We start from the raw sequence: 18324 nt of genomic DNA, 5'->3' as shown, positions 1-18324 counted from the left end.
GGTTGGGAGACTGTGTCTTTTGCTACAATCTAGTTCAAGCAAGAACCTTTGGACACACCTTTGGACCAACCCTCCAGGTTCGGAGACCGCTAATCACTCTGGTAAAGTCCTCAGAAAGCAACAAATTCTGATGCAAGTATCGCTGCTGCAATTACCTCAGCACCAGAACTAGCTATCTATAAGTATGAACAAAATCATGCCACGATCAGCCGGTGGTACATGCAAACATGGTGGCCAACGCTTTCTGCAACCCGACGACTTCAGAGATAACTCTCACGCTTACCACTCTCGTTACTACGATAGATGGCGTCAATCATCCTGTGCCTGACCAGAGCATCCTCGAAGGAAGTCACATGTCCGTCTCCGTGGCCGAGAAACGCATCCCAGGCCTTGCCAACATTGAAGCTAAAGTCCGGCTTCGGCGAGGCATCAACTTGGACGTCTTCGAGTTTCGCCGCTTTCTCTCCAGCCCGCAGGATCTTCAATGTTGGGTGGAACATCTGCACATGTCCGACGGGGCCCTCGAGGACGAGCGTGCCCTTGGTACCGTTGATCTCCCAGTAGAAATTTGCGCCGCGTGGAGATGATCCCGCGTGGTAGACAGTGGTCGCCACACCTCCACCCACAAGGGTGCCGCTCACACTCATCCAGTCATGGCTGGTCTTGTCTGCCGTCCTCAGGACCTTCCCTGCAGCGTCCGTGACAGGAACACTCGGTTGGCTGTTCGCCAACGTGGCTTGCAGGTCTTTGAACTCTCCCAGCACGTAGCACAACGCGTCCATGGCATGTCCAGCCGGGATGGTGACCATGTTCGCGCCGTTCTCAAGCGGAAGCGAATACTCGAAATCGGTCCCCACACTTCCCTGCCAGATCGCCCCGGCTCCGAGCATCGTCGTCCCAAGGATATCGCCCAGTTCACCGCTCTGGACGATCTCGCGTGCCCTGCGCACACTCGGGTCCTGGCGAGCCTGCAGACCGACGAGGGTCTTGGCACCGTTGGCCTTTGCCAGCGCAGTCAACTCTTCTGCCTCCTGGAGATTCGCAGCGAGGGGCCATTCGACGAAGATATCCTTCTTGGCCTCCAGCTGCGGTTTGATCAATTTTGCGTGTAGAGGGACTTTGACAGACACCACTGCCATGTTGACATTGGCGTCTGCTGCGAGAGTCTCAGGGTCTCCATACGCGGCTACTTTGCCGGGGATGTTGTAGTCCTTGATCGACTTCTCTGCTGAAGTTTTAGTGCTGTTTTGGACCGCGGTGATCTCGTAGTGTGGAGACTGCAGGAAGTACGGGACGTGGCTTCGGGATGCCCAGGATCTGCGACAAGAGTCAGTATGAAAATAGTGGAGGGAACAAGCAGCGGGCTATCGTGTGTCTTTCTGGACAAGCATTCTTTACTGCAGCTCTGTAACTCACCCGCCGCCAGTCGAGCCTCCAGTAGCGGACAGACCAATCAATCCGATCTTCACAGGAGCCATCGAGTCTGCAATTGGTCTCGCGCCTTTGTGTTCTAGTTGGACTATTCGTCCACTTCCTCCTCTCGATGTAGAAAAAGCAGCAAGTCGAGATCGTTCACGGTTCCACAAGTCGAAACTTTGCTTTCCTCAAGACCTAGAAGGTTACCCAAGATGAGCCGTGCGGAGAATAACAAGTCTGTCCCCCGTACTCGACCTCTGTCCTTTTTTATATAGCAGAGGCGACGGGATACGTCAACCTCGAATCTTGTATGGTACATACCTAAAAACCGGCCCGAGGATTTCTAAGCCGATGGGATTGGCCTTGTGTCCTCGGGATAGACATTTACCCCCCGCACACATGCTGGTCCCCTCGGCCCCTCAGGCCGAACACCAGGAAGGCTGGGCCTAGTGAAAGGGACGTTGAAGGATGACGTTCCCCCCCGTCCCACCGCTACAGACTGAACAAAAAGAACATTGATCCGTGGATTGGATAGCTGGTACTTGGATCACTTCGGTATTAGAAATCAAAGCCAATCAGCATCGCCCACACATGAAGACTAGACGGAGTATGGCGGGATGGGCCTTGTAGAACTGCAGACGAAACGCTTTCTTCAAACCAAAGCAAAGACCCCTACCTCTCTAAGTATTGATCCAGCCTGCTGTGGATGCTAGCGCTCAATCTTAGTACAATACTGAATTCCAAGACTCACGCCATCAGCGGACACGTCAGGCTGAATACATACTTCGTACCACGATACGGTCACGTGGTGGATATAATTATGCCTCTCGACTCTGCGAGTTCCCAGGCGGCTAGATAGGGATAGGTCTGGCTCGGCCTATTCGCAACCTCTCTCAGCCTCGTTTCAACAATCCATCTCTTTCTTATTTACGTATTTCAACATCTCTGACACTGTGGCCTTAGCCAGTAGAACGTCTAGTTGTTTACCCTTGAGTTTCTTGCTGTCGTCAATCGATCAAATAGATTAGTCTGTGCGCGAATCAATCTCTACACATCCACCAAATGCCGAAGCGCCACGGCTCTGATGATATTCTGATACTCTGATACTCTGCCGGCTTCTCTGCAGTTGGCAAAGCCTACCCCGTATCACCAACGCCGTCGTGCTATTGACGGACCTGATGGACAGATCACCGACCCGCCTGCTTCGGCCAGACGATCCTACGATCCTACGATCCTCCGCACTAATACCCAACTTCCTCCCACGTTTCACTGGTCCATTGCAAACCCCCTGGTCCATTCTCGTGCTGTGGCCTCGAAGCGGGCCCGGTCGGTTCTGAAAATGGGATTGACCTCAGGATTGCAACCGTCCGGTGTCTGTAATAGTTCAATGAATGATTGAAGCACTGTCAAACATCGTGTGAGCGGACTCCTTCGTTGCGGTTTTTAGATTTCTGTCAAATAGGATTGGAATCTTGCCTCTCGCAACCGTCATGGCTGGGGACCATTCATCTGCTAGTATGCAGAAATGCTGGGTGCAGAATCCCCCACCGTTCCTGATGTTGGGGTGGTAGATCTGGGTCCTAAATCTCACTTTTGGTGGCTTGAAAGGGTAGTTTGTTGGAAACAGGAGGTCAAGATGGAATAAACCCCCTTCATATGGAGTATCGGCCTGGAGGAGAAAAGAAAACAATTCAATGTCGGCCAACTTTGGGGGAAAAGGGGGTGTTTCGATTTTTTGATTATGCGGACTTTAAGGGTATTAAATACTACAGAATTGACGTACCGGTCCTCGGATCGCCGTATCCCAGTGGAACTATACTCCAAAGTTAGCCTTAGACAGACCAAAATGCTCCTGCAGCTGCGGAATAATGCTTACCATGTCATCCTCGACTGGCGTCGCATGGTAAGTAGGCGCGTATTCCCTAGCCAGATCAACAAGCTCTTTGTGTAGTCTCGTGACAGCCATGTTGGGCCTGTCGCTTGCGTCACTCGAGGCAACTGATCTATTAGGACAGCTTTTGAGTTGTTCGAAGCGCCGTCGGACACGGCCTTCGAAACCACGTTTCGAAAGCAATGGGGATTAGGCGCTGAGGTAAGCAGTAGTGCAAGTTCAACAAATTGGTGATTGCTTTTGTGCGGGAATATGATAACGGCGTCCCGCCGAGAAGATCTCGGAATCTGACATCCACATTTCCTGCGCTTAGTACCAGTTTTACGGTAGCCACATTGTCGCTACACACAGCCCATAGTAGCGACGAGCGGCCGGTCAAATCCCTCATTCCAACATTGATATTGCCTGTCCTGAGTAGCAGTTCAGCTGTTCGGTGATACCCATTCGCCACAGCCCATGAGAACGGCGTTCGACGGTAGTTGTCCTTTGAATCAGGATTGACTCTGTTTGTCCTCAGCAAAAGATTGACGATGGCTTAGTGTCCATTTCCTGCCGCCCAAGAGAGAGGGCTCCGGCCCGAGTAATCGCATACGTCACTGGCTTCACTGGCGTCGCTGGTAGCAAGCAGGAGTTCGACGACACCCAAGTGTCCGTTTCTCGCAGCCCAGGATAGGGAGGTCCGGCCCTCGGAGTCCCTAAGTCTCGGGTTGTGCCCACCCTGCAGCAGTAAGGCTACCAGCTCATCCAACCCAAAAAAGACTGCTAGATGTAGGCCTGTAGTGCGCCTTGGTACTGAACAATAATCATTCCTAATAGGACTTGACTCGCAGCCTCCACATTCGCCGCGCGGTGGATGAAATCGATGGTCTCCTGACGAACGATTGAAGTATTGTCGGCATGATGACTCCAGTGGCATGTGGCATAGTCCTAGCGCCCGTTCGTTCGCAATCGCATCTCTAACTCTTCTCCAGTTTGACAAAAACCACTGCGAAACTCATGGTACGAGAGGAGCGTAACACAGCTGCCCGTGGTCTCAGCCTCTGCGTTTGGGAACCATATTTTTTGTGACTCCTCGGAATATTCCTGTGTCGTGTAATGAGCCAATCGGATGATGTCGCTTTCCACGTCGACAATAACGAGGCCAGCACATCGCGAGACCATGTAGAAATTTGCGAGGAGAAACCTATAAATTGGTTAGAATGACTCTACCTTTTTAATTCAACGATGCACATACATTCCATCAGCAGCCTCAGATATTCCTGTTCTTATATCCTCTCGCAATTGGCTGTTTTGCCGCACGAAACTTGATAGGCCTTCAATGCGACCTTCCACATACCGTTCGACATCTTCCCTATTCACCGCACAGTTTGCCTGGAGGTTGAAGAGCTCCGACAGAAATCTCTCACGACTGCCATTAATATCATGACATTCGTCAAGCGCATCAACAATGACAAATACTCTGGTATTAAGTCCACAAATCGCGTGCAGAGTATTCATAATATTTCGTAAAGATGGCCGCGTGCGATACTTTTGATGTTGGTCATAGAGTTCCTTCAAATCCGCTGGAATCCAGGCAAGGCTCTGGCATAATTGTTTCAGTATGCTTGATAATATATTATCAATCTTTTGCTCATCTGCTCGCCGGTAGTTGAAGTAGATATAGGCGAATCCAATAGTAGCTTCACCATGGAATTTGTGCTGTAAATTTTCCACCGCGATCGATGTAAGCATTGTTTTCCCGGCGCCTGGGATTCCAGGACAAAAGACTGTCTGCTGGCAATGATTCACCACGCCTGAAATACGATTGAATTGAGGAGCCACTGGCCTGTTCCTGGCTGTCGGTGGTGAATTAAATCATTTTGTTGAGGTGCATAGTCGATCGGAGTGAGCCGTTCAAGAATATCTTTAATCTTGCCATCATGTTGGCCAAGGAGGAGGTGTCCAATGCCTTCTGACACATCTGTTGCAGTTGCACTAAGTCAGTACGCCTCAAGAGGATGTCAGGGATTACGATGATTAACCAGAGAGAAGGTTGACGACCCGCTTCTCATCGTTAACTCTTTCAGCAACGATTTGAGATAGTAGATCTTTAGCGTATGCCGTCGCAACCATTGCTGCATAGCCTTGCCATTTCTTGTTTTTATGTGTATCCGAGTAGTCGCAGATACCACGAATGACTAGGCACGGGAAGTGGTTCATTAAACCTGCAGCTTCCATTTCAAAACAGAGAATGTCTTTCTCTTGCGCAAGGCTATCCCGTAAGAGTGCGTCTTTCATTAATTGATTTGCCGAGGCAATTAGACCGTAGTGAATGGCTGGGTTGTCTTCGTCCTCGGTCCGCTGTCGTCGCAATACTAAGCTGGATGGGTCAATACCACATGCTACCGAGCATACCAGGTCTGCATTTTGAGGACGGATCACCCCACTCTTGTATAGGTTGTCATTCTTTGCGTCCGGTCGCTTATATTTCGTCTTAAGACTCGGCCAAACCTCAAGAACACTGTTCACAGCATCACCAAGCTGTGACCTTCTGTCAGATACCTGGCCTTGAGGGCTGTTACTGCTGAGAGTAAGAGTGCTGGAGGCCGATTCAAAAAATCCTGCCGGTAAGAATTTCTGATCTTGAATCGTTTTGCCAAAGTCGAAGGGGAAAACACCCCCAATCCCATTTCGCAGAGTGCTAACGACGATGTCGCCGAGACGGATATCATGTTTTCGACTGGGTGCTCCACCACCAATTCCAACCCGAACCTAAATGTTCGGGAAGCTCCTTAGCATGTCACTTGCAAATTTTGCCTCTGTAACTACTCCGTAGGCCCCTTCAGGCAGAACGGCCATAACAACATTGTGTTTTCCAAGCCTGCCAAGGCTGTAAATATTTTGGTCGCAAGAGGGTAGATTTTCTGGACCATCGTGTCTTGCATCGAAGAAGGCACATGCAGCAACTTGCTCGGGCTCAATGGCGCAGATCCATCCAACAGTATATGCCTCATTTGGATACAGTGATTGTGCGGGAAGTTGCCCTTGATCGACCCGGAGTCTTGCTTCCATCTGATTGACAAACATTTTTGACTTCCGCCTCGTACCATAATGTGGAGCGCCAATGCTGAATACTACTAAGCCTGTATATACGAGCTCTTCGGTAAGCACGGCTCAAGACCGTTGTTGGCAGGTCAGGCTGTGAGACACAACAGATCTTCGAGAACGAGACTGAGGCACGAGCGCTCCTGTATCTCCATTCAAATGTGTCAATTGCAACTTCTCGGGCCTTGCATGTCAGATCAGGCACATCAGATAATGAGATGTAGCCCTCCGTAGTCGAAATCCATTATGAAACCCTCCCCTAACACCCATGGAGCGTTGGGTTAGGTGGTTGTCCGCAGTTTCCTCCTATCCTTAGAGAGGAAGGTTTAGGCGGCAGTGATACATTACCAGGGAAAGAACTACCCGGAGATTTCTTGGCATAAATTTGTCAGCGACTGTGTCTCGACCGCATCGATGACCCTGTTTGTTCCCATCACCCTTATCAGTCCCTCAAGTGTGATCTGCACTTCTTGCTGGTTGGAAAGCAAATACTTGGTCTCTTTCTCGAGATATTTGATTATTAATTCGAAGCGTCATGATCCTATCAATGCTGCATCCAGACTTCCAAGAATCCTAGATCGAAGGGGAAAGAGAACTCCCTCCTGGGCCTGCTAAGCATACGAGCGGTCTCTCATACACAAAAGTATGCGCTCTGTTGTTGTCCAAGCAGAGGTCGACTCCCCTGTTTATCTCCACAATCAATGAGCGCAATAAGAGGACCGATATTGCGGTGCTCATAAAGACCCGGCAATTACCCTGATCTTCCAGGCAGCAATTCTGATATTGCAGGCAACAACTGTACTAAGAAGTCCCAAGACATCACCATGAGAGAATTCTAAATCACTATTGGTCTCCGCGTAATGAGTCACCATGTCTTTTTCGGACTTTGCCTACAGCCTCTCTTCGCTTCCCGGCTATCGGATGATATTACATCCAAGCGAGAAATAAAGACACTCCTTCTACGGCCAGTCTTTGCAATGCCATCGTACAGTGTATCCGCTTGCTTACAGAGAGGAAGACTCGAGACCCCAGCAGTAGCTGCGGGAAATGCTCCATTGGGGAAACTCTGCCGCTTGAGGACCGTCTACCAGCCAAGTATGCAAATGTCAATTAGCCGTCGTATTCGAGTCTCGCGTATCGACGCAACGGGGTTGAGATCGTCATGGTGCGGGTAGGCAGCCCTCAGCGTTGCTGGTTGGGAAAGCTGTCTATAAGAACATCGTTTACAAGGTAGGTCAAGACATGTTTGGCTCTGCGGATCTTCTTTCCTACATCCTTCAACTCAACCACCTAGACCTGAATCCGCTGCGCATTAAAAGTCCACAACATCCCTTCTCACTCATTCATCATAAGAAGTGCCACTCATCCACCATACCTATCTTTTCTTGTCACCCTGCATAGCCATGTCCTGCCCGCACTCCCTCGGCCTCCTAATGGCACCAGACCCAAAAGCGATTGAGCACGCATACAATACTATGCTGAAGGAACAAGAACAACGAAAGCTGAAGCAACAACAGAAGGAGGAAGAAAGCTTAACAGTGGCCAGGGCCAAAGCGAAGGCCAAAGCTTTGAGCGATGACGCATCGTCATTTTCCAGCGTCTCAACCGTCATGAGTCTGAAGTCCGCTCTACACAAGGGCTTGCGTGGCAGGCATTCAGTGGAAAGGAGAAGATAAAGTGAACTTTCTTCTTACTTTGCAAGACGTCTTATGCAGCTGGAATTGGATCTTGGCTACTCACAGGCTCAATTCGGGCATCGAGCTCGGGGAGATTCAACGACATATCATCAGTTTGAGAAGGAAGGGACTTGTGCAGCCGCTTGCAGCGATGCAGCTTGGCGAAGGGGGAATAGCAATGCCATTGAATGAAAACGACTTCCCCGAGTCAATTGGAGTCTGGTGTCGTACCCGGGTAGGTATCTTGCTGAGGAAGAAAGTGGCAGTTGAGGCATATGACAACAGCAGCAAGGACGCACCACGCGGCGTAACAAGTTCTTCCAGCGAGAGGTGCACGAAACAGCAACGCGTGCTGGTGCATGTTGAGGAAGCAAGATCCGGATGATGGGCCGTTTTAAAATAGCTGTCGTGAGTGCCACTGGCATGAGGACTCGACGAGTCTACCTATCATCATAAACCGGCTTTTGTCCTTCACCACTTCATTCGAAGTCGTACGCCATCGTTGTAATCCTTTATATTTACACACAGTTTTGTCCTAGTTAGGCATCGACTCAGTCGTTCTGAACGAGGTTCTTGTGGTAGTCCACGACCAACAATTCCCACTCACCCCCTCCTCTTCCCCCTATCTCTTAGTAACCCCCCCCCGGGGGCTCAAAATTTCGCCTTCAGATCGGCATGCAACTGTTTGAGCGCCTCGAAATCCGTCTTGCCCGCCGGCCACCCGACACCCAAGCCCTCGGTCTCATTCGGTTTGGGAATCATGTGGAAATGCACGTGGTCGACCTCCTGATGCGCGATGCGCCCATTGTTCTGCAGAACGTTGTAGTCCTCGGCGCCGCTGGCGGCCGCGAGTTTCTTCACCACCGGCAGGATCTCCGTCAGCGCGTCGTCCGGGATGTCGGTCAGTTTCGCGCCGTGGTGTTTCGGGATCACGAGCTAGGATACAGAATCGTTAGAGGAGGAGTGATTGGGAGGAGGTGTGCAAAGAGAGGAGAGGAAGAGAAGGAAGACGTACAGCATGGCCTTTACTCAGAGGCTGGATGTCGAGGAAGGCGAGGACTTTGTCGGACTCGAAGAGCTTGAAGGAGGGGATGTCACCTGGTGGTCGCAGTTCAGTGTCAGTTTGGTCTTCGTCTTGGTCTCAGGCCGTTGTTTGCATGCCCATCACTTCCTCCCCCATTACTCTCTGTATAATCAACTCATGAGGCTGAAAAGAGCTCATGTTTCTGAAAAATCCACTTTCAATTCGACAGAGAGGCGAGCTTGGGTCCATCCATACCTTTGACGATTTTGCAGAAGATGCACGCTGCCATCTTGCTCATTGAAAAACGCTCGGTGCTTTGAAAGATCGATAAACTCTACACAAACGTTTGACGCCAGAAGACAATAGCCGTTGTAATTCCCTTGTTTACTTTCCGTCTCTTCGTGAGAATGTCAATGGGGACATGCTTCGGCACCCACACACGCCCCAATGGACAGACAACAGAGACAAATGCGGGGAAATGGAAGTTAAGGTCCAACCCCGCACAGTCACCTGATCAACTCTTTAGAAATGAGGTATATATATTTTTGCTTGCGCCAAGACTAGTTGGAGTGGGACGAGCTATTGCAGAATCCATTTCTTGCCTTTTACCAGAGATGGCCGTGGCTACGCCCAAAATACTCCATTTATCAATCTTTGGACCTACTTCAGTAAATTCCTCTCTGAGAGGGTGTTTATCTTTTTGCTTCTGGCTTCTACCGTATAGGAACAATTTAGACAATATTGTTGAAGATTAGGGGTTCGAATTCTGTTTTGCTGTAAGGGTTTTTGTGCCGTAGGCCTTTACTCCTCCATTTCTATGGTTTGCCAGTGTTGACGTAATGGTATTTCTTCAGGTACTCTGCCTGGATGATCTGCATAGGTGTCTTCTATCTCGAAGAGTCCTATAGTGTTTTGACATGTCCCAAAATGCGTACTGTATAATTCTTTGGCTCAATTGATGCACCCTGGCTCCGTTGCCTTCGCATTACCTCCCATGAAAGCCATGTTTGCTCAGACAGAATCTACCAGATCACCTCCCATATCTGACGGTTCAGAGTGCTCTAAACCTTGGTCCCACGGCTCCCATGAGGGATGACTCCAGTCGACAAAGCATTTAATCTGTGGCGGTGGTTTTTTGACCCAAGCAATCTTGTCGATCTGAGCTTCTTTCTTCTCAACCCAGCTTGAAACTGTTCCGTGCTGCTCTTTTACCCGAGCAGTACTATCCAGATCATATGCGACATTGACACTAGGCACAACAGCTATTCTTCCAAATCCGAGGTGCCAGAGATCTTTGGAAAGGTGTACCGGTTCTCCGAGACGGCATTCCCCTTCTAGGCTTGACCTGAAATTGACTTTGCCCTCGAGGAACGGCTTCCCAACCATACTTACAGCACCATTCCAACAGGAGAATACTTGAAATGGGTGGCCTGCCAAATACCTTGTCCGGGATGGTTCATGGTTCCAAAATAGGTTTTGAGCAAAATCCCAAGATTGACTTTGTGGAATTTCGAAGAACAGATCTCCTACCATTGTCCGGCCAATCCAAACATCATAGAATGCATCTCCGATCCAATCCATGGCACAAGTCATATCTGCATCGAGTGCCATGCCCTGGTATAGCAGTTCCAAGATATCTTCTGCGCACAAAGCCACATCATTTATGAAAATGATTCTTGTTTCAGGATCATAATCTTTCGGGTTCGCAACCAAGGGTTGCAATGCATAATTTCGAAGCAGAGCCAAGGATAGAATTCGATCCCCACCCGGGCTTGTTGGGTCGATATCGACACACTGTAAATGGTATTGGATCCTGTGTTTTCGCATCTCTGTTTGCAGGATCTTGAGAGCTTCATAAGTCCCGTCAGTTGACCTCCCCTCGACAATTGACAGGACACAGATCTCCCGCCCAAGAAACAGTATGGCTTCAACGATGGAACTGAGCAGCTGCTCTAGGATTTGAATGGACTGGAAGAGGTCTAGTGCAAAGAAATATGTGATTTTGAAGTTGGCTGGTTTGGACCGTGTAAGAAGTGCATATCTGTCCAACTTTATTGCGGGGCAATTCAATCGAGACGAGTCGTTGGAAGGATTCATGACATGGTGCACGAGAGTGGTTCCACCCTCAATCAAGTCGTCATTCCACGGCTTCGTGCTGCAGTCGTGGTACGACAGGTATATTTGACTCTCAAGACCTGTTGCTGGTTGTCTTGATTGTCGGGATTCTGTGGGTATAGAGAGGACATCTCGGCCATCTGGATGGTTAGGTTGCGGAGATGTGGAAGAGTGTGAGATTGTCAATATCTGAGATGAAAGGACAGAGGCAGTTACTGAGACATCGTTTGGTGTTCTCAGTGTGTCTTGTATGGCAACAAAACTCGTAAGTAGAGGTTCATGATACATCCGTTGCAAGACCAAGAAGCAGCACAGAGCCATTAGGGCAAATGCCCGGCTCCAGAAAATTGTCCTCCTCTTCATTGAAAGTGAGTCAAGCGAAGATGGGAGATTTAAAAAATGAGCTTGTGGAGTACTGTAGAAGCCATGGGGTAGTGAAGGTCAAATCCTTGTGATAGGAGGGATCACTTGATGGGTCACTTCTGCCAGCGGTGTATGCACATCGTGGTCCTAAGGAAGGAACGAAACTAACCCACCAGAGGGAAACTACCACCGCAGCGCGGGAAAGGGCGACAGCGTGTTGAGGCACGTGTTTGGCACCAACAATGCGAAAGGCTACTAACCTGGCGTGGGTATCTAGATGGTCAATACCACTATTGCTCTACATGAATCAAACAGTATCTCAGGGGGAAACAGGAGCCTGTATGGGTGGTATGAAAAATATGATGATTATTCTAATGTGATCTAGGATCAGTGGAGGGTTCCCTAGGTGAATGAGGCCTTGCTCAAGGCACTCATTCCGATCTGATAAATGACGAGTCCCGTTCTCAACCAGTGATTAGGCCCAGTAGTTCATGACATGCAACACCCCTCGCCCCTTTTAAGTGTCTGCATGGATTGAAATAACCTCATATGTGACTCATGAGGCTACATTTTTCATACTGGTGTTGTCTGTGTGAGGTCAACACGTTGAACTGCACCGAATTGCATATTGCCAGCATCGAAAATCTGCGGATCTCAGTACAGTATGAGCAGCTCTGATGGAAATCACTTACGGCATAGATACACTTGAGCATTGTGTCACCCCAGATGTCGAATGGAAGGGAACCGCGAGACTGAATGCCTCCAAATGTCATTCCGGGTATGGGTGAGTCAGACGGTGCATAGAGTAGGTGCTCCTTCTCAATAACCATTTGCTTGTCGCCAAGTGCAAAGGAAACGAAAGGAAGCTGCTCAAGAGGAATGCCATTTGGGATCAGCCAGGCTGATGCGTCTTTCGAGTATATAGCGCCAGGGATTGTGTTGTAGATAGCCCGGCATGCATCATCGCTGACAAGCATCAATGTTGTACCCGTGTCAGCAATTGCAGTGTTGTCAGCGGTTCGGATAACGTGGCCATTGATGGCGAATGATGGACTGTTGAATTGCCAGAAGCCACGATAAGTATCGACTGGGACGTAGGTGATTTCCTGTCCTGTCGACTTCACCACTTCCCAATCAATGCCACCAAACGTGAAAAAAGATTGGCCTTTGTCCGCATCGTTGACATCTTTGTATGAGCCAATGTAGGCGGTGAATAGGGATTGCCCAACTGGAATATCCTTTTGCGTAATCATGTTCTCCAAGGGAGTCTTGGCTGCCAATGGGGTGACGGTATTGAGTGAGCCAAACGCTAGGCCCAAAAGCCCATGAGCGCCTTGAGAATGGACGAGTGATTCAGATATTCGATCGGCCAGCTGGATGGTCTGGTTCTTAACCATGATGTTTCCGATCTGGATATTGTCTGTGCCGACCGTTCCGCCAGCTGCGGATTGGTCTCCGTATCTGATTCTCCATTTATAGCCGTCAAGCTCCTTGTATGTGGATGACTGAGCAGGGTCGAAAATGGTGGTGCCAGCCTGACGACCTTCGGCTAGGATGCTTTCTGGAAGACGAGTGGACCAGGTCTAGAGAATGTTAAATCCGTCCTCAGCACAAAACGGACCTTTCTCACCCAGAGGTCGGCAGAACCGGTATCGAAGATCTAAACTTGTGGTTAACGTGTGCCACTTCCTGTCACTTTTAACAACGTACGAGATTAAATTTCAGTCCTGGTGTCCCGATCGTGCACTCGGATGTGTAGAACAAATCGTTAACCCAATCCATGGCTGGACTGTTTGACATTGGTCAGTTGCCGGTATGGGCTCACATCAGAGGCGGTACATACACTGGTTCAACGGTATTGTCGTCTCGACGAACTACCAGAGTTCGGTTGTGATCTCTCTCGAATCTGGTTTCCATCGTTGGGGTCATGCCATATTTGTGCATCAAGCCCATAAGTGCCTTGGTTCCGTTGGGAGCAGCTGCAGCATGGCGAGTGATGGGGATACGAATGAGCTGGGAGAGAGCCATACTAGTGAGAACAAGGAGCTGAAGAAGAATGGATAAACTGTTGATGGAATGAATGTGAGCTTTGCGAGACCAAGAAAGCGATATTTTGATAGCAAGCAGTGGGAATATGGGAAGAGAGGGAGAGGACAGCAGGGAAGAAAGCATGCATAGTAGTCGAAGGGGTTCCATAAGTGCCCGCACGAGACGGGCAGAAGCGAGCGAGGCAGGAAGTACTGACCTGAACAACATCGTGCTTGCTGTATCGACGACGATGGCGTGGAGGACACGTTGAAATGATGGTATCAGGGTAAGAGCGAGCAAAGACTGCACTGATTGGAAGGTGCGAGTGGATGGCAGGAAGATTGCCACAGTGTATGGGTCAAAGAGATGGAAGAGTCAAGCCTGAAGGGAACATGACAGGATGAGATTCACACAACATTGACTCCCAGTAACAGACGGGATGCGTCTGGAACCACAGCCTCCAAATTCCAAGTTGTTTGTGACTTGACACTGTACCACCAGATATCCCGTTTGCTGTCCCTTTCTCACGGTCTCCCACTCCAGCCTGACCTACCAGGCTACCACTGCAGGTAAAGAGTCAGGACAGCAACATTTCATGCCACGACTGTCCTTAAGGGCGAATCTCTCGGGCTACTTCACCCTGGACCAGGCCCCTCCAGCGTATCGCTCCCAGACTGAACCAGCACTGATGGGAAAATTCGCCTTGCATGTTTGTCCCAGCAATATGCACCTCACATATATAACCACTCCGAAGTGATTTGTTCATGAGAATAATCCCTAAGATTAGACATAATCAATCCCTTGCCGATTCAGGCCAGCTGGACAGCTGAAGGTGTTTACGGTTGGTTTGAAGTTGTTCAACGTTCCCCGGCTGTGGGCCAAAGTAAGGCCGGGCACGTGATGATGGAGGCAAAGGTCTCTGCCTAATCAGTTAGATAGCCGATGTCGATGCGATAAGATTAGATCTTAAGAAAAATTACAACTGCGGCATTCTGTAGCACTTCCACAGTCTGTCTGCACCGACCCATGAACACTTTAGACCTCACTTTGTCTTGTAGCTGTAGCTGGGTTATGCCATGGCTGCTGATGTTCAACCAATTGCGCAGGTCAAGCTACCTGCTCAACCATCCTCTCTCACTCCGGAACAGACCTACTGGCGAACGTTCAAGTCGCCATTGAGCATTGCTTCTCCGACAAAACATGGCGTCGTTCATATTTCCCAACCGCACCGAAATTCCTTGAACCAGATCGTTTCCGACCTGTTCGCCGTTACGACTGGGACCAGGGTGCAATTATACTCCATCAAGTCTAGAAAGCTAGTGAAAACAATCAGCCGATTTGACGACACTGCCTACGGCGGTGAGGTACGATATGATGGTCGAGTTCTGGCAGCCGGTGACGAAACTGGTGCCATTCAAGTTTTTGATGTCAACTCGAGGGCCATTCTGAAAACATGGAAAGAGCAAAAGCAGCCTGTGCACACAGTCAGATGGAGTTCCAAGGAAAGCACCGCTCTCATGAGCTGTGGTGATGACAGGACTGTGCGACTGTGGGACCTTCCAAGTGAGACCAGTGTCGAAATATTTCGCGGTCACCAAGATTATGTGCGCACTGGTGCATTTCTCCCCGGTCAGTCAAGCAATCTGCTTGTTTCTGGTAGTTATGATCAAACAGTCCGCCTTTGGGACCCTCGTACGCCATCCACATCAGTCATGACATTCAAGCACATTGCCTCCGTTGAAGATGTCCTATGTATGCCGTCTGGAACTGCGATCTTGGCCGCCGCAGACAACCAGATTGCAGTTCTAGATATCATTGCTGGTCGACCTCTACACATGATCAAAAATCATCAAAAGACGGTCACCTCCTTGGCACTAGCGTCAGACGGCTCAAGAGTCGTCAGTGGCGGCCTTGATGGACACATGAAGGTGTTTGAGACCGCTGGCTGGAATGTCGTTGCCGGGTCCAAATATCCCTCACCTATTCTCTCCCTCGCAGTAATAGCCTCGGGACCTGCACGCGAGGACAAGCATATCGTGGTAGGCATGTCGACTGGCCAATTAAGCATCAAAACAAGACTTTCTGGTGAACAGAAGGTCAAAGAACGAGAAAGGCAGAAACAAATGGACGCTCTTATTGCAGGAAAAATCGAGGAGTATGATAAGAAGCAAGCCAAAAAAAGACCAAGGGGAGTCGAAAAGAAATTGAGAGGTCGAGATTACTCTGGTCAAGATGCAGACATCATTGTAGAAGGCAATGTACGACCCAAGCAGAAGAAGAAGGCCCCATGGGATACGGCGCTGCACAAAGGACTTTACGGAGAAGCACTTGACATTGCGCTCAAGGGCGCCGACAAGATGACTATCTTGACTGTTCTCAACACCCTCCGACACCGATCAGCTCTGAGGGCAGCTTTGGACGACCGAACTGAAAGTGGTCTCCAGCCCATTATCCTCTGGGTTTGGAAGAACATAACAGACACCAATTTTGTCCCTCTATGCGTTGAAGTTTCCATGAACATTATGGATCTGTACTCTAAGCATCTCGCAGAGAGTGAGCTGCTTGCAAACCAAGTCAAAAAACTTCGCGAGCGGGTCTGGGAAGAGGTCGATCGCGCACAGCAAGCATCCATGACTAGGGGTATGCTCCAAATCCTGAGTCCAGCAGTGGCAACCTGAAATCGCCATCGCCATTCACGGAGCAGCACTCGTTTTGGCATTGTAATCCCCAAATTCATACTTGCAGGATTTATCAGCTTGTGGACCCTGCCAACATTGGAAACACAGCAACAATATTTTCCGATGAAGAACGGGAATATTGGTGAGGTTTTCGGATGCAGCCCGATCCGTTTCGTGTGCAACCCGGATTTGCGCAATAACTAATTTCCGAAATCCTAGCACGCCTGCACCTCACCATTGCATCATCGTTTCGTCAAGATGCAGCCGAACTTTTTACAATTTTCCCATTACCTCTCCAGTCTACCTTACCAAACGAAGGCTATCAATTCCTCGATTCACAACGTTATCGAGATGACTCCAACGACAATTCGGTGGAGTATCCTCGCCACTGGTGGCATCGCAGAGACATTCACCAAAGATCTAGTGGTTGACCCAAAACCCGGGGCGTGCGCCACCTTCGACGTACGGTCGTTGCAGCTGCTACAAGCTACTAGCTCGAGCAAATCCCGAGCTGAAGGTTTTCTTCGAATTGTCTCTGCCCCATCATCTGCAACGGCATATAGCTCTTACGAAGAGCTGTACAAGATGACAATATCGACATTGTCTATATTGCTACTCCACATTCACATCATTTCCAGTACGCCCTCCTTGCATTAGGAGCTGGAAGAAATGTATTGTGAGAGAAAGCATTCACCGTGAATGCTGCTCAAGCAAAGAAATTGGTGGCGATTGCTCGCGAGAAGAACTTGTTTCTTATGGAAGCCGTTTGGGCTCGATAATTCCCATTGTCAATTTATGTTCGCAACATTATAACAAGCGGCAAGATTGGTCACGTCAGTCGTGTTTTCGCGGAAAACTCGAAATCAAATGATCCTGAAGCTGCGTTCCCAGATGCTAAACACCGGCTGGTTAACCCAGATCTCGCGGGCGGGGCCCTCCTGGATCTTGGAATCTACAGTCTTACCTGGGTGTTTCAGACACTCTATACGACCCAGTCAGTCACAACAGTGAAACCACCGACTGTTGTCTCAGCTATAACCATATACCCCGCTACTGGTGTGACGAACGTACAAGCATCCTACTGGTCGCATTGCAACAACGGGCTTTCGCGCCACGACCGACACAGATGGGAAGGGCACCTCGGGTCCCGCAGTACGGATCATGGGTTCGAAAGGTGAGATCCAAGTATGGCCACCAGTCTTCCGTCCGACAAAGACCAGACTAATCCTCAGTGGCGGCACGACCGAGGTCAAAGAATGGCCACAACCCGGCCCTGGAAAGGGAAGTGGTTGGTACAACGGCTTCTTGGACGAGAAACACGTGGAAGGCGAAGGTCACGGCATGTTCTGGGAGGCGGACGAGGCTGCAAGAGCAATCGTGGAGGGCCGCAAGGAAGGACGATTCGAGAGCTTAGATGAATCTGTGCTGATCATGGAAGTTACGGACGAAGTTAGAAAGCAGAACGGTTTAAAGTACCCTGAAAAGATAGAGACGACGGAAAGAGCATCACTACAGGGACGAATAAATCATCAGCGCAGTGCCTGAGTCCTGTGCTCATCCTACATTCCTCGTACGAACATGGTATTAACACCACCATTCATTCAAGGTGTCATGCTATTACTTAGGGCATCGAGCAGGTGCTCCCCTTGTGCTAAAGCTCTACATTGGCATGAGAAAGAATTCCCCTCTTGTTCTGGAAACCTACCCACGTCCTGGTGCTGTGAGGAGGCCGTAGTTCTGCGGGAATTGTTGAATATATCCTGTGTGAGAATTTACGCCACGATCTGATCGCTCGTGGGACCCCTGAGTTGCCGACGAATCCTCAAAACCTTGGAAATAATCGAAATCGCGAGGTCGATCGGTGCCTGCTTAATCTTCAGATGGATTTTACGTTGAAGCCCGGCGGGTTCTGTGCTTCATCAGAAATGCCTAGATCTTCGCTCGCCGCAGATATCGAAGTCTACCGCTTGTGGTGACAAAGGAATTCCACGCCAGCACGAGCTTAAGTTCATGGAGACTGCCGTAGTTAACCACTTTCAGCGGTCTCAA

The 18324-nt window shown here is 49.6% G+C and overlaps 10 protein-coding genes across 10 annotated transcripts; 2 read left to right on the top strand and 8 right to left on the bottom strand.

Annotated features, from left to right (window-relative positions):
- Positions 1-260: 260 nt before the first annotated feature.
- A1O9_00698 (uncharacterized protein) lies at positions 261-1478 on the bottom strand (the record flags this gene model as incomplete). Its single annotated transcript, XM_013409861.1, has 2 exons — positions 261-1317; positions 1417-1478. 2 exons carry the CDS (start codon positions 1476-1478, stop codon positions 261-263), a joined length of 1119 nt encoding a protein of 372 aa, XP_013265315.1.
- Positions 1479-2682: 1204 nt separating this feature from the next.
- Positions 2683-3382, bottom strand: A1O9_00697 (ubiquitin-conjugating enzyme E2 D/E; the record flags this gene model as incomplete). The annotated part of the gene is made up of 4 exons (XM_013409860.1): positions 2683-2845; positions 2919-3085; positions 3200-3229; positions 3293-3382. The coding sequence occupies 4 exons, from the start codon at positions 3380-3382 to the stop codon at positions 2683-2685; spliced, it is 450 nt and encodes a 149-aa protein (XP_013265314.1).
- Positions 3383-3608: 226 nt separating this feature from the next.
- A1O9_00696 (uncharacterized protein) lies at positions 3609-4046 on the bottom strand (the record flags this gene model as incomplete). The annotated part of the gene is made up of 1 exon (XM_013409859.1): positions 3609-4046. The coding sequence occupies one exon, from the start codon at positions 4044-4046 to the stop codon at positions 3843-3845; it is 204 nt and encodes a 67-aa protein (XP_013265313.1). The 3' UTR covers positions 3609-3842.
- A 188-nt stretch (positions 4047-4234) lies between these two features.
- On the bottom strand, positions 4235-5038 carry A1O9_00695 (uncharacterized protein; the record flags this gene model as incomplete). The annotated part of the gene is made up of 2 exons (XM_013409858.1): positions 4235-4490; positions 4542-5038. The coding sequence occupies 2 exons, from the start codon at positions 5036-5038 to the stop codon at positions 4235-4237; spliced, it is 753 nt and encodes a 250-aa protein (XP_013265312.1).
- Positions 5039-5323: 285 nt separating this feature from the next.
- Positions 5324-6373, bottom strand: A1O9_00694 (uncharacterized protein; the record flags this gene model as incomplete). The annotated part of the gene is made up of 2 exons (XM_013409857.1): positions 5324-6058; positions 6116-6373. 2 exons carry the CDS (start codon positions 6371-6373, stop codon positions 5324-5326), a joined length of 993 nt encoding a protein of 330 aa, XP_013265311.1.
- Positions 6374-8718: 2345 nt separating this feature from the next.
- On the bottom strand, positions 8719-9380 carry A1O9_00693 (hit family protein 1; the record flags this gene model as incomplete). The annotated part of the gene is made up of 3 exons (XM_013409856.1): positions 8719-9003; positions 9083-9165; positions 9347-9380. The coding sequence occupies 3 exons, from the start codon at positions 9378-9380 to the stop codon at positions 8719-8721; spliced, it is 402 nt and encodes a 133-aa protein (XP_013265310.1).
- Positions 9381-10102: 722 nt separating this feature from the next.
- On the bottom strand, positions 10103-11527 carry A1O9_00692 (uncharacterized protein; the record flags this gene model as incomplete). Its single annotated transcript, XM_013409855.1, has 1 exon — positions 10103-11527. The coding sequence occupies one exon, from the start codon at positions 11525-11527 to the stop codon at positions 10103-10105; it is 1425 nt and encodes a 474-aa protein (XP_013265309.1).
- Positions 11528-12142: 615 nt separating this feature from the next.
- On the bottom strand, positions 12143-13597 carry A1O9_00691 (uncharacterized protein; the record flags this gene model as incomplete). Its single annotated transcript, XM_013409854.1, has 5 exons — positions 12143-12214; positions 12262-13152; positions 13200-13229; positions 13280-13358; positions 13413-13597. 5 exons carry the CDS (start codon positions 13595-13597, stop codon positions 12143-12145), a joined length of 1257 nt encoding a protein of 418 aa, XP_013265308.1.
- Positions 13598-14673: 1076 nt separating this feature from the next.
- A1O9_00690 (uncharacterized protein) lies at positions 14674-16275 on the top strand (the record flags this gene model as incomplete). Its single annotated transcript, XM_013409853.1, has 1 exon — positions 14674-16275. The coding sequence occupies one exon, from the start codon at positions 14674-14676 to the stop codon at positions 16273-16275; it is 1602 nt and encodes a 533-aa protein (XP_013265307.1).
- Positions 16276-17436: 1161 nt separating this feature from the next.
- A1O9_00689 (uncharacterized protein) lies at positions 17437-17820 on the top strand (the record flags this gene model as incomplete). The annotated part of the gene is made up of 1 exon (XM_013409852.1): positions 17437-17820. One exon carries the CDS (start codon positions 17437-17439, stop codon positions 17818-17820), a length of 384 nt encoding a protein of 127 aa, XP_013265306.1.
- Between the last annotated feature and the right edge of the window lie 504 nt (positions 17821-18324).

The sequence above is a fragment of the Exophiala aquamarina genome, assembly GCF_000709125.1.
Source record: "Exophiala aquamarina CBS 119918 chromosome Unknown aczIA-supercont1.1, whole genome shotgun sequence".
NCBI classification, from domain to species: Eukaryota; Fungi; Ascomycota; class Eurotiomycetes; order Chaetothyriales; family Herpotrichiellaceae; genus Exophiala; species Exophiala aquamarina.
The sequence above is the reverse complement of the archived record's forward strand: the minus strand, read 5'-3'. Positions and strand labels throughout refer to the sequence as shown.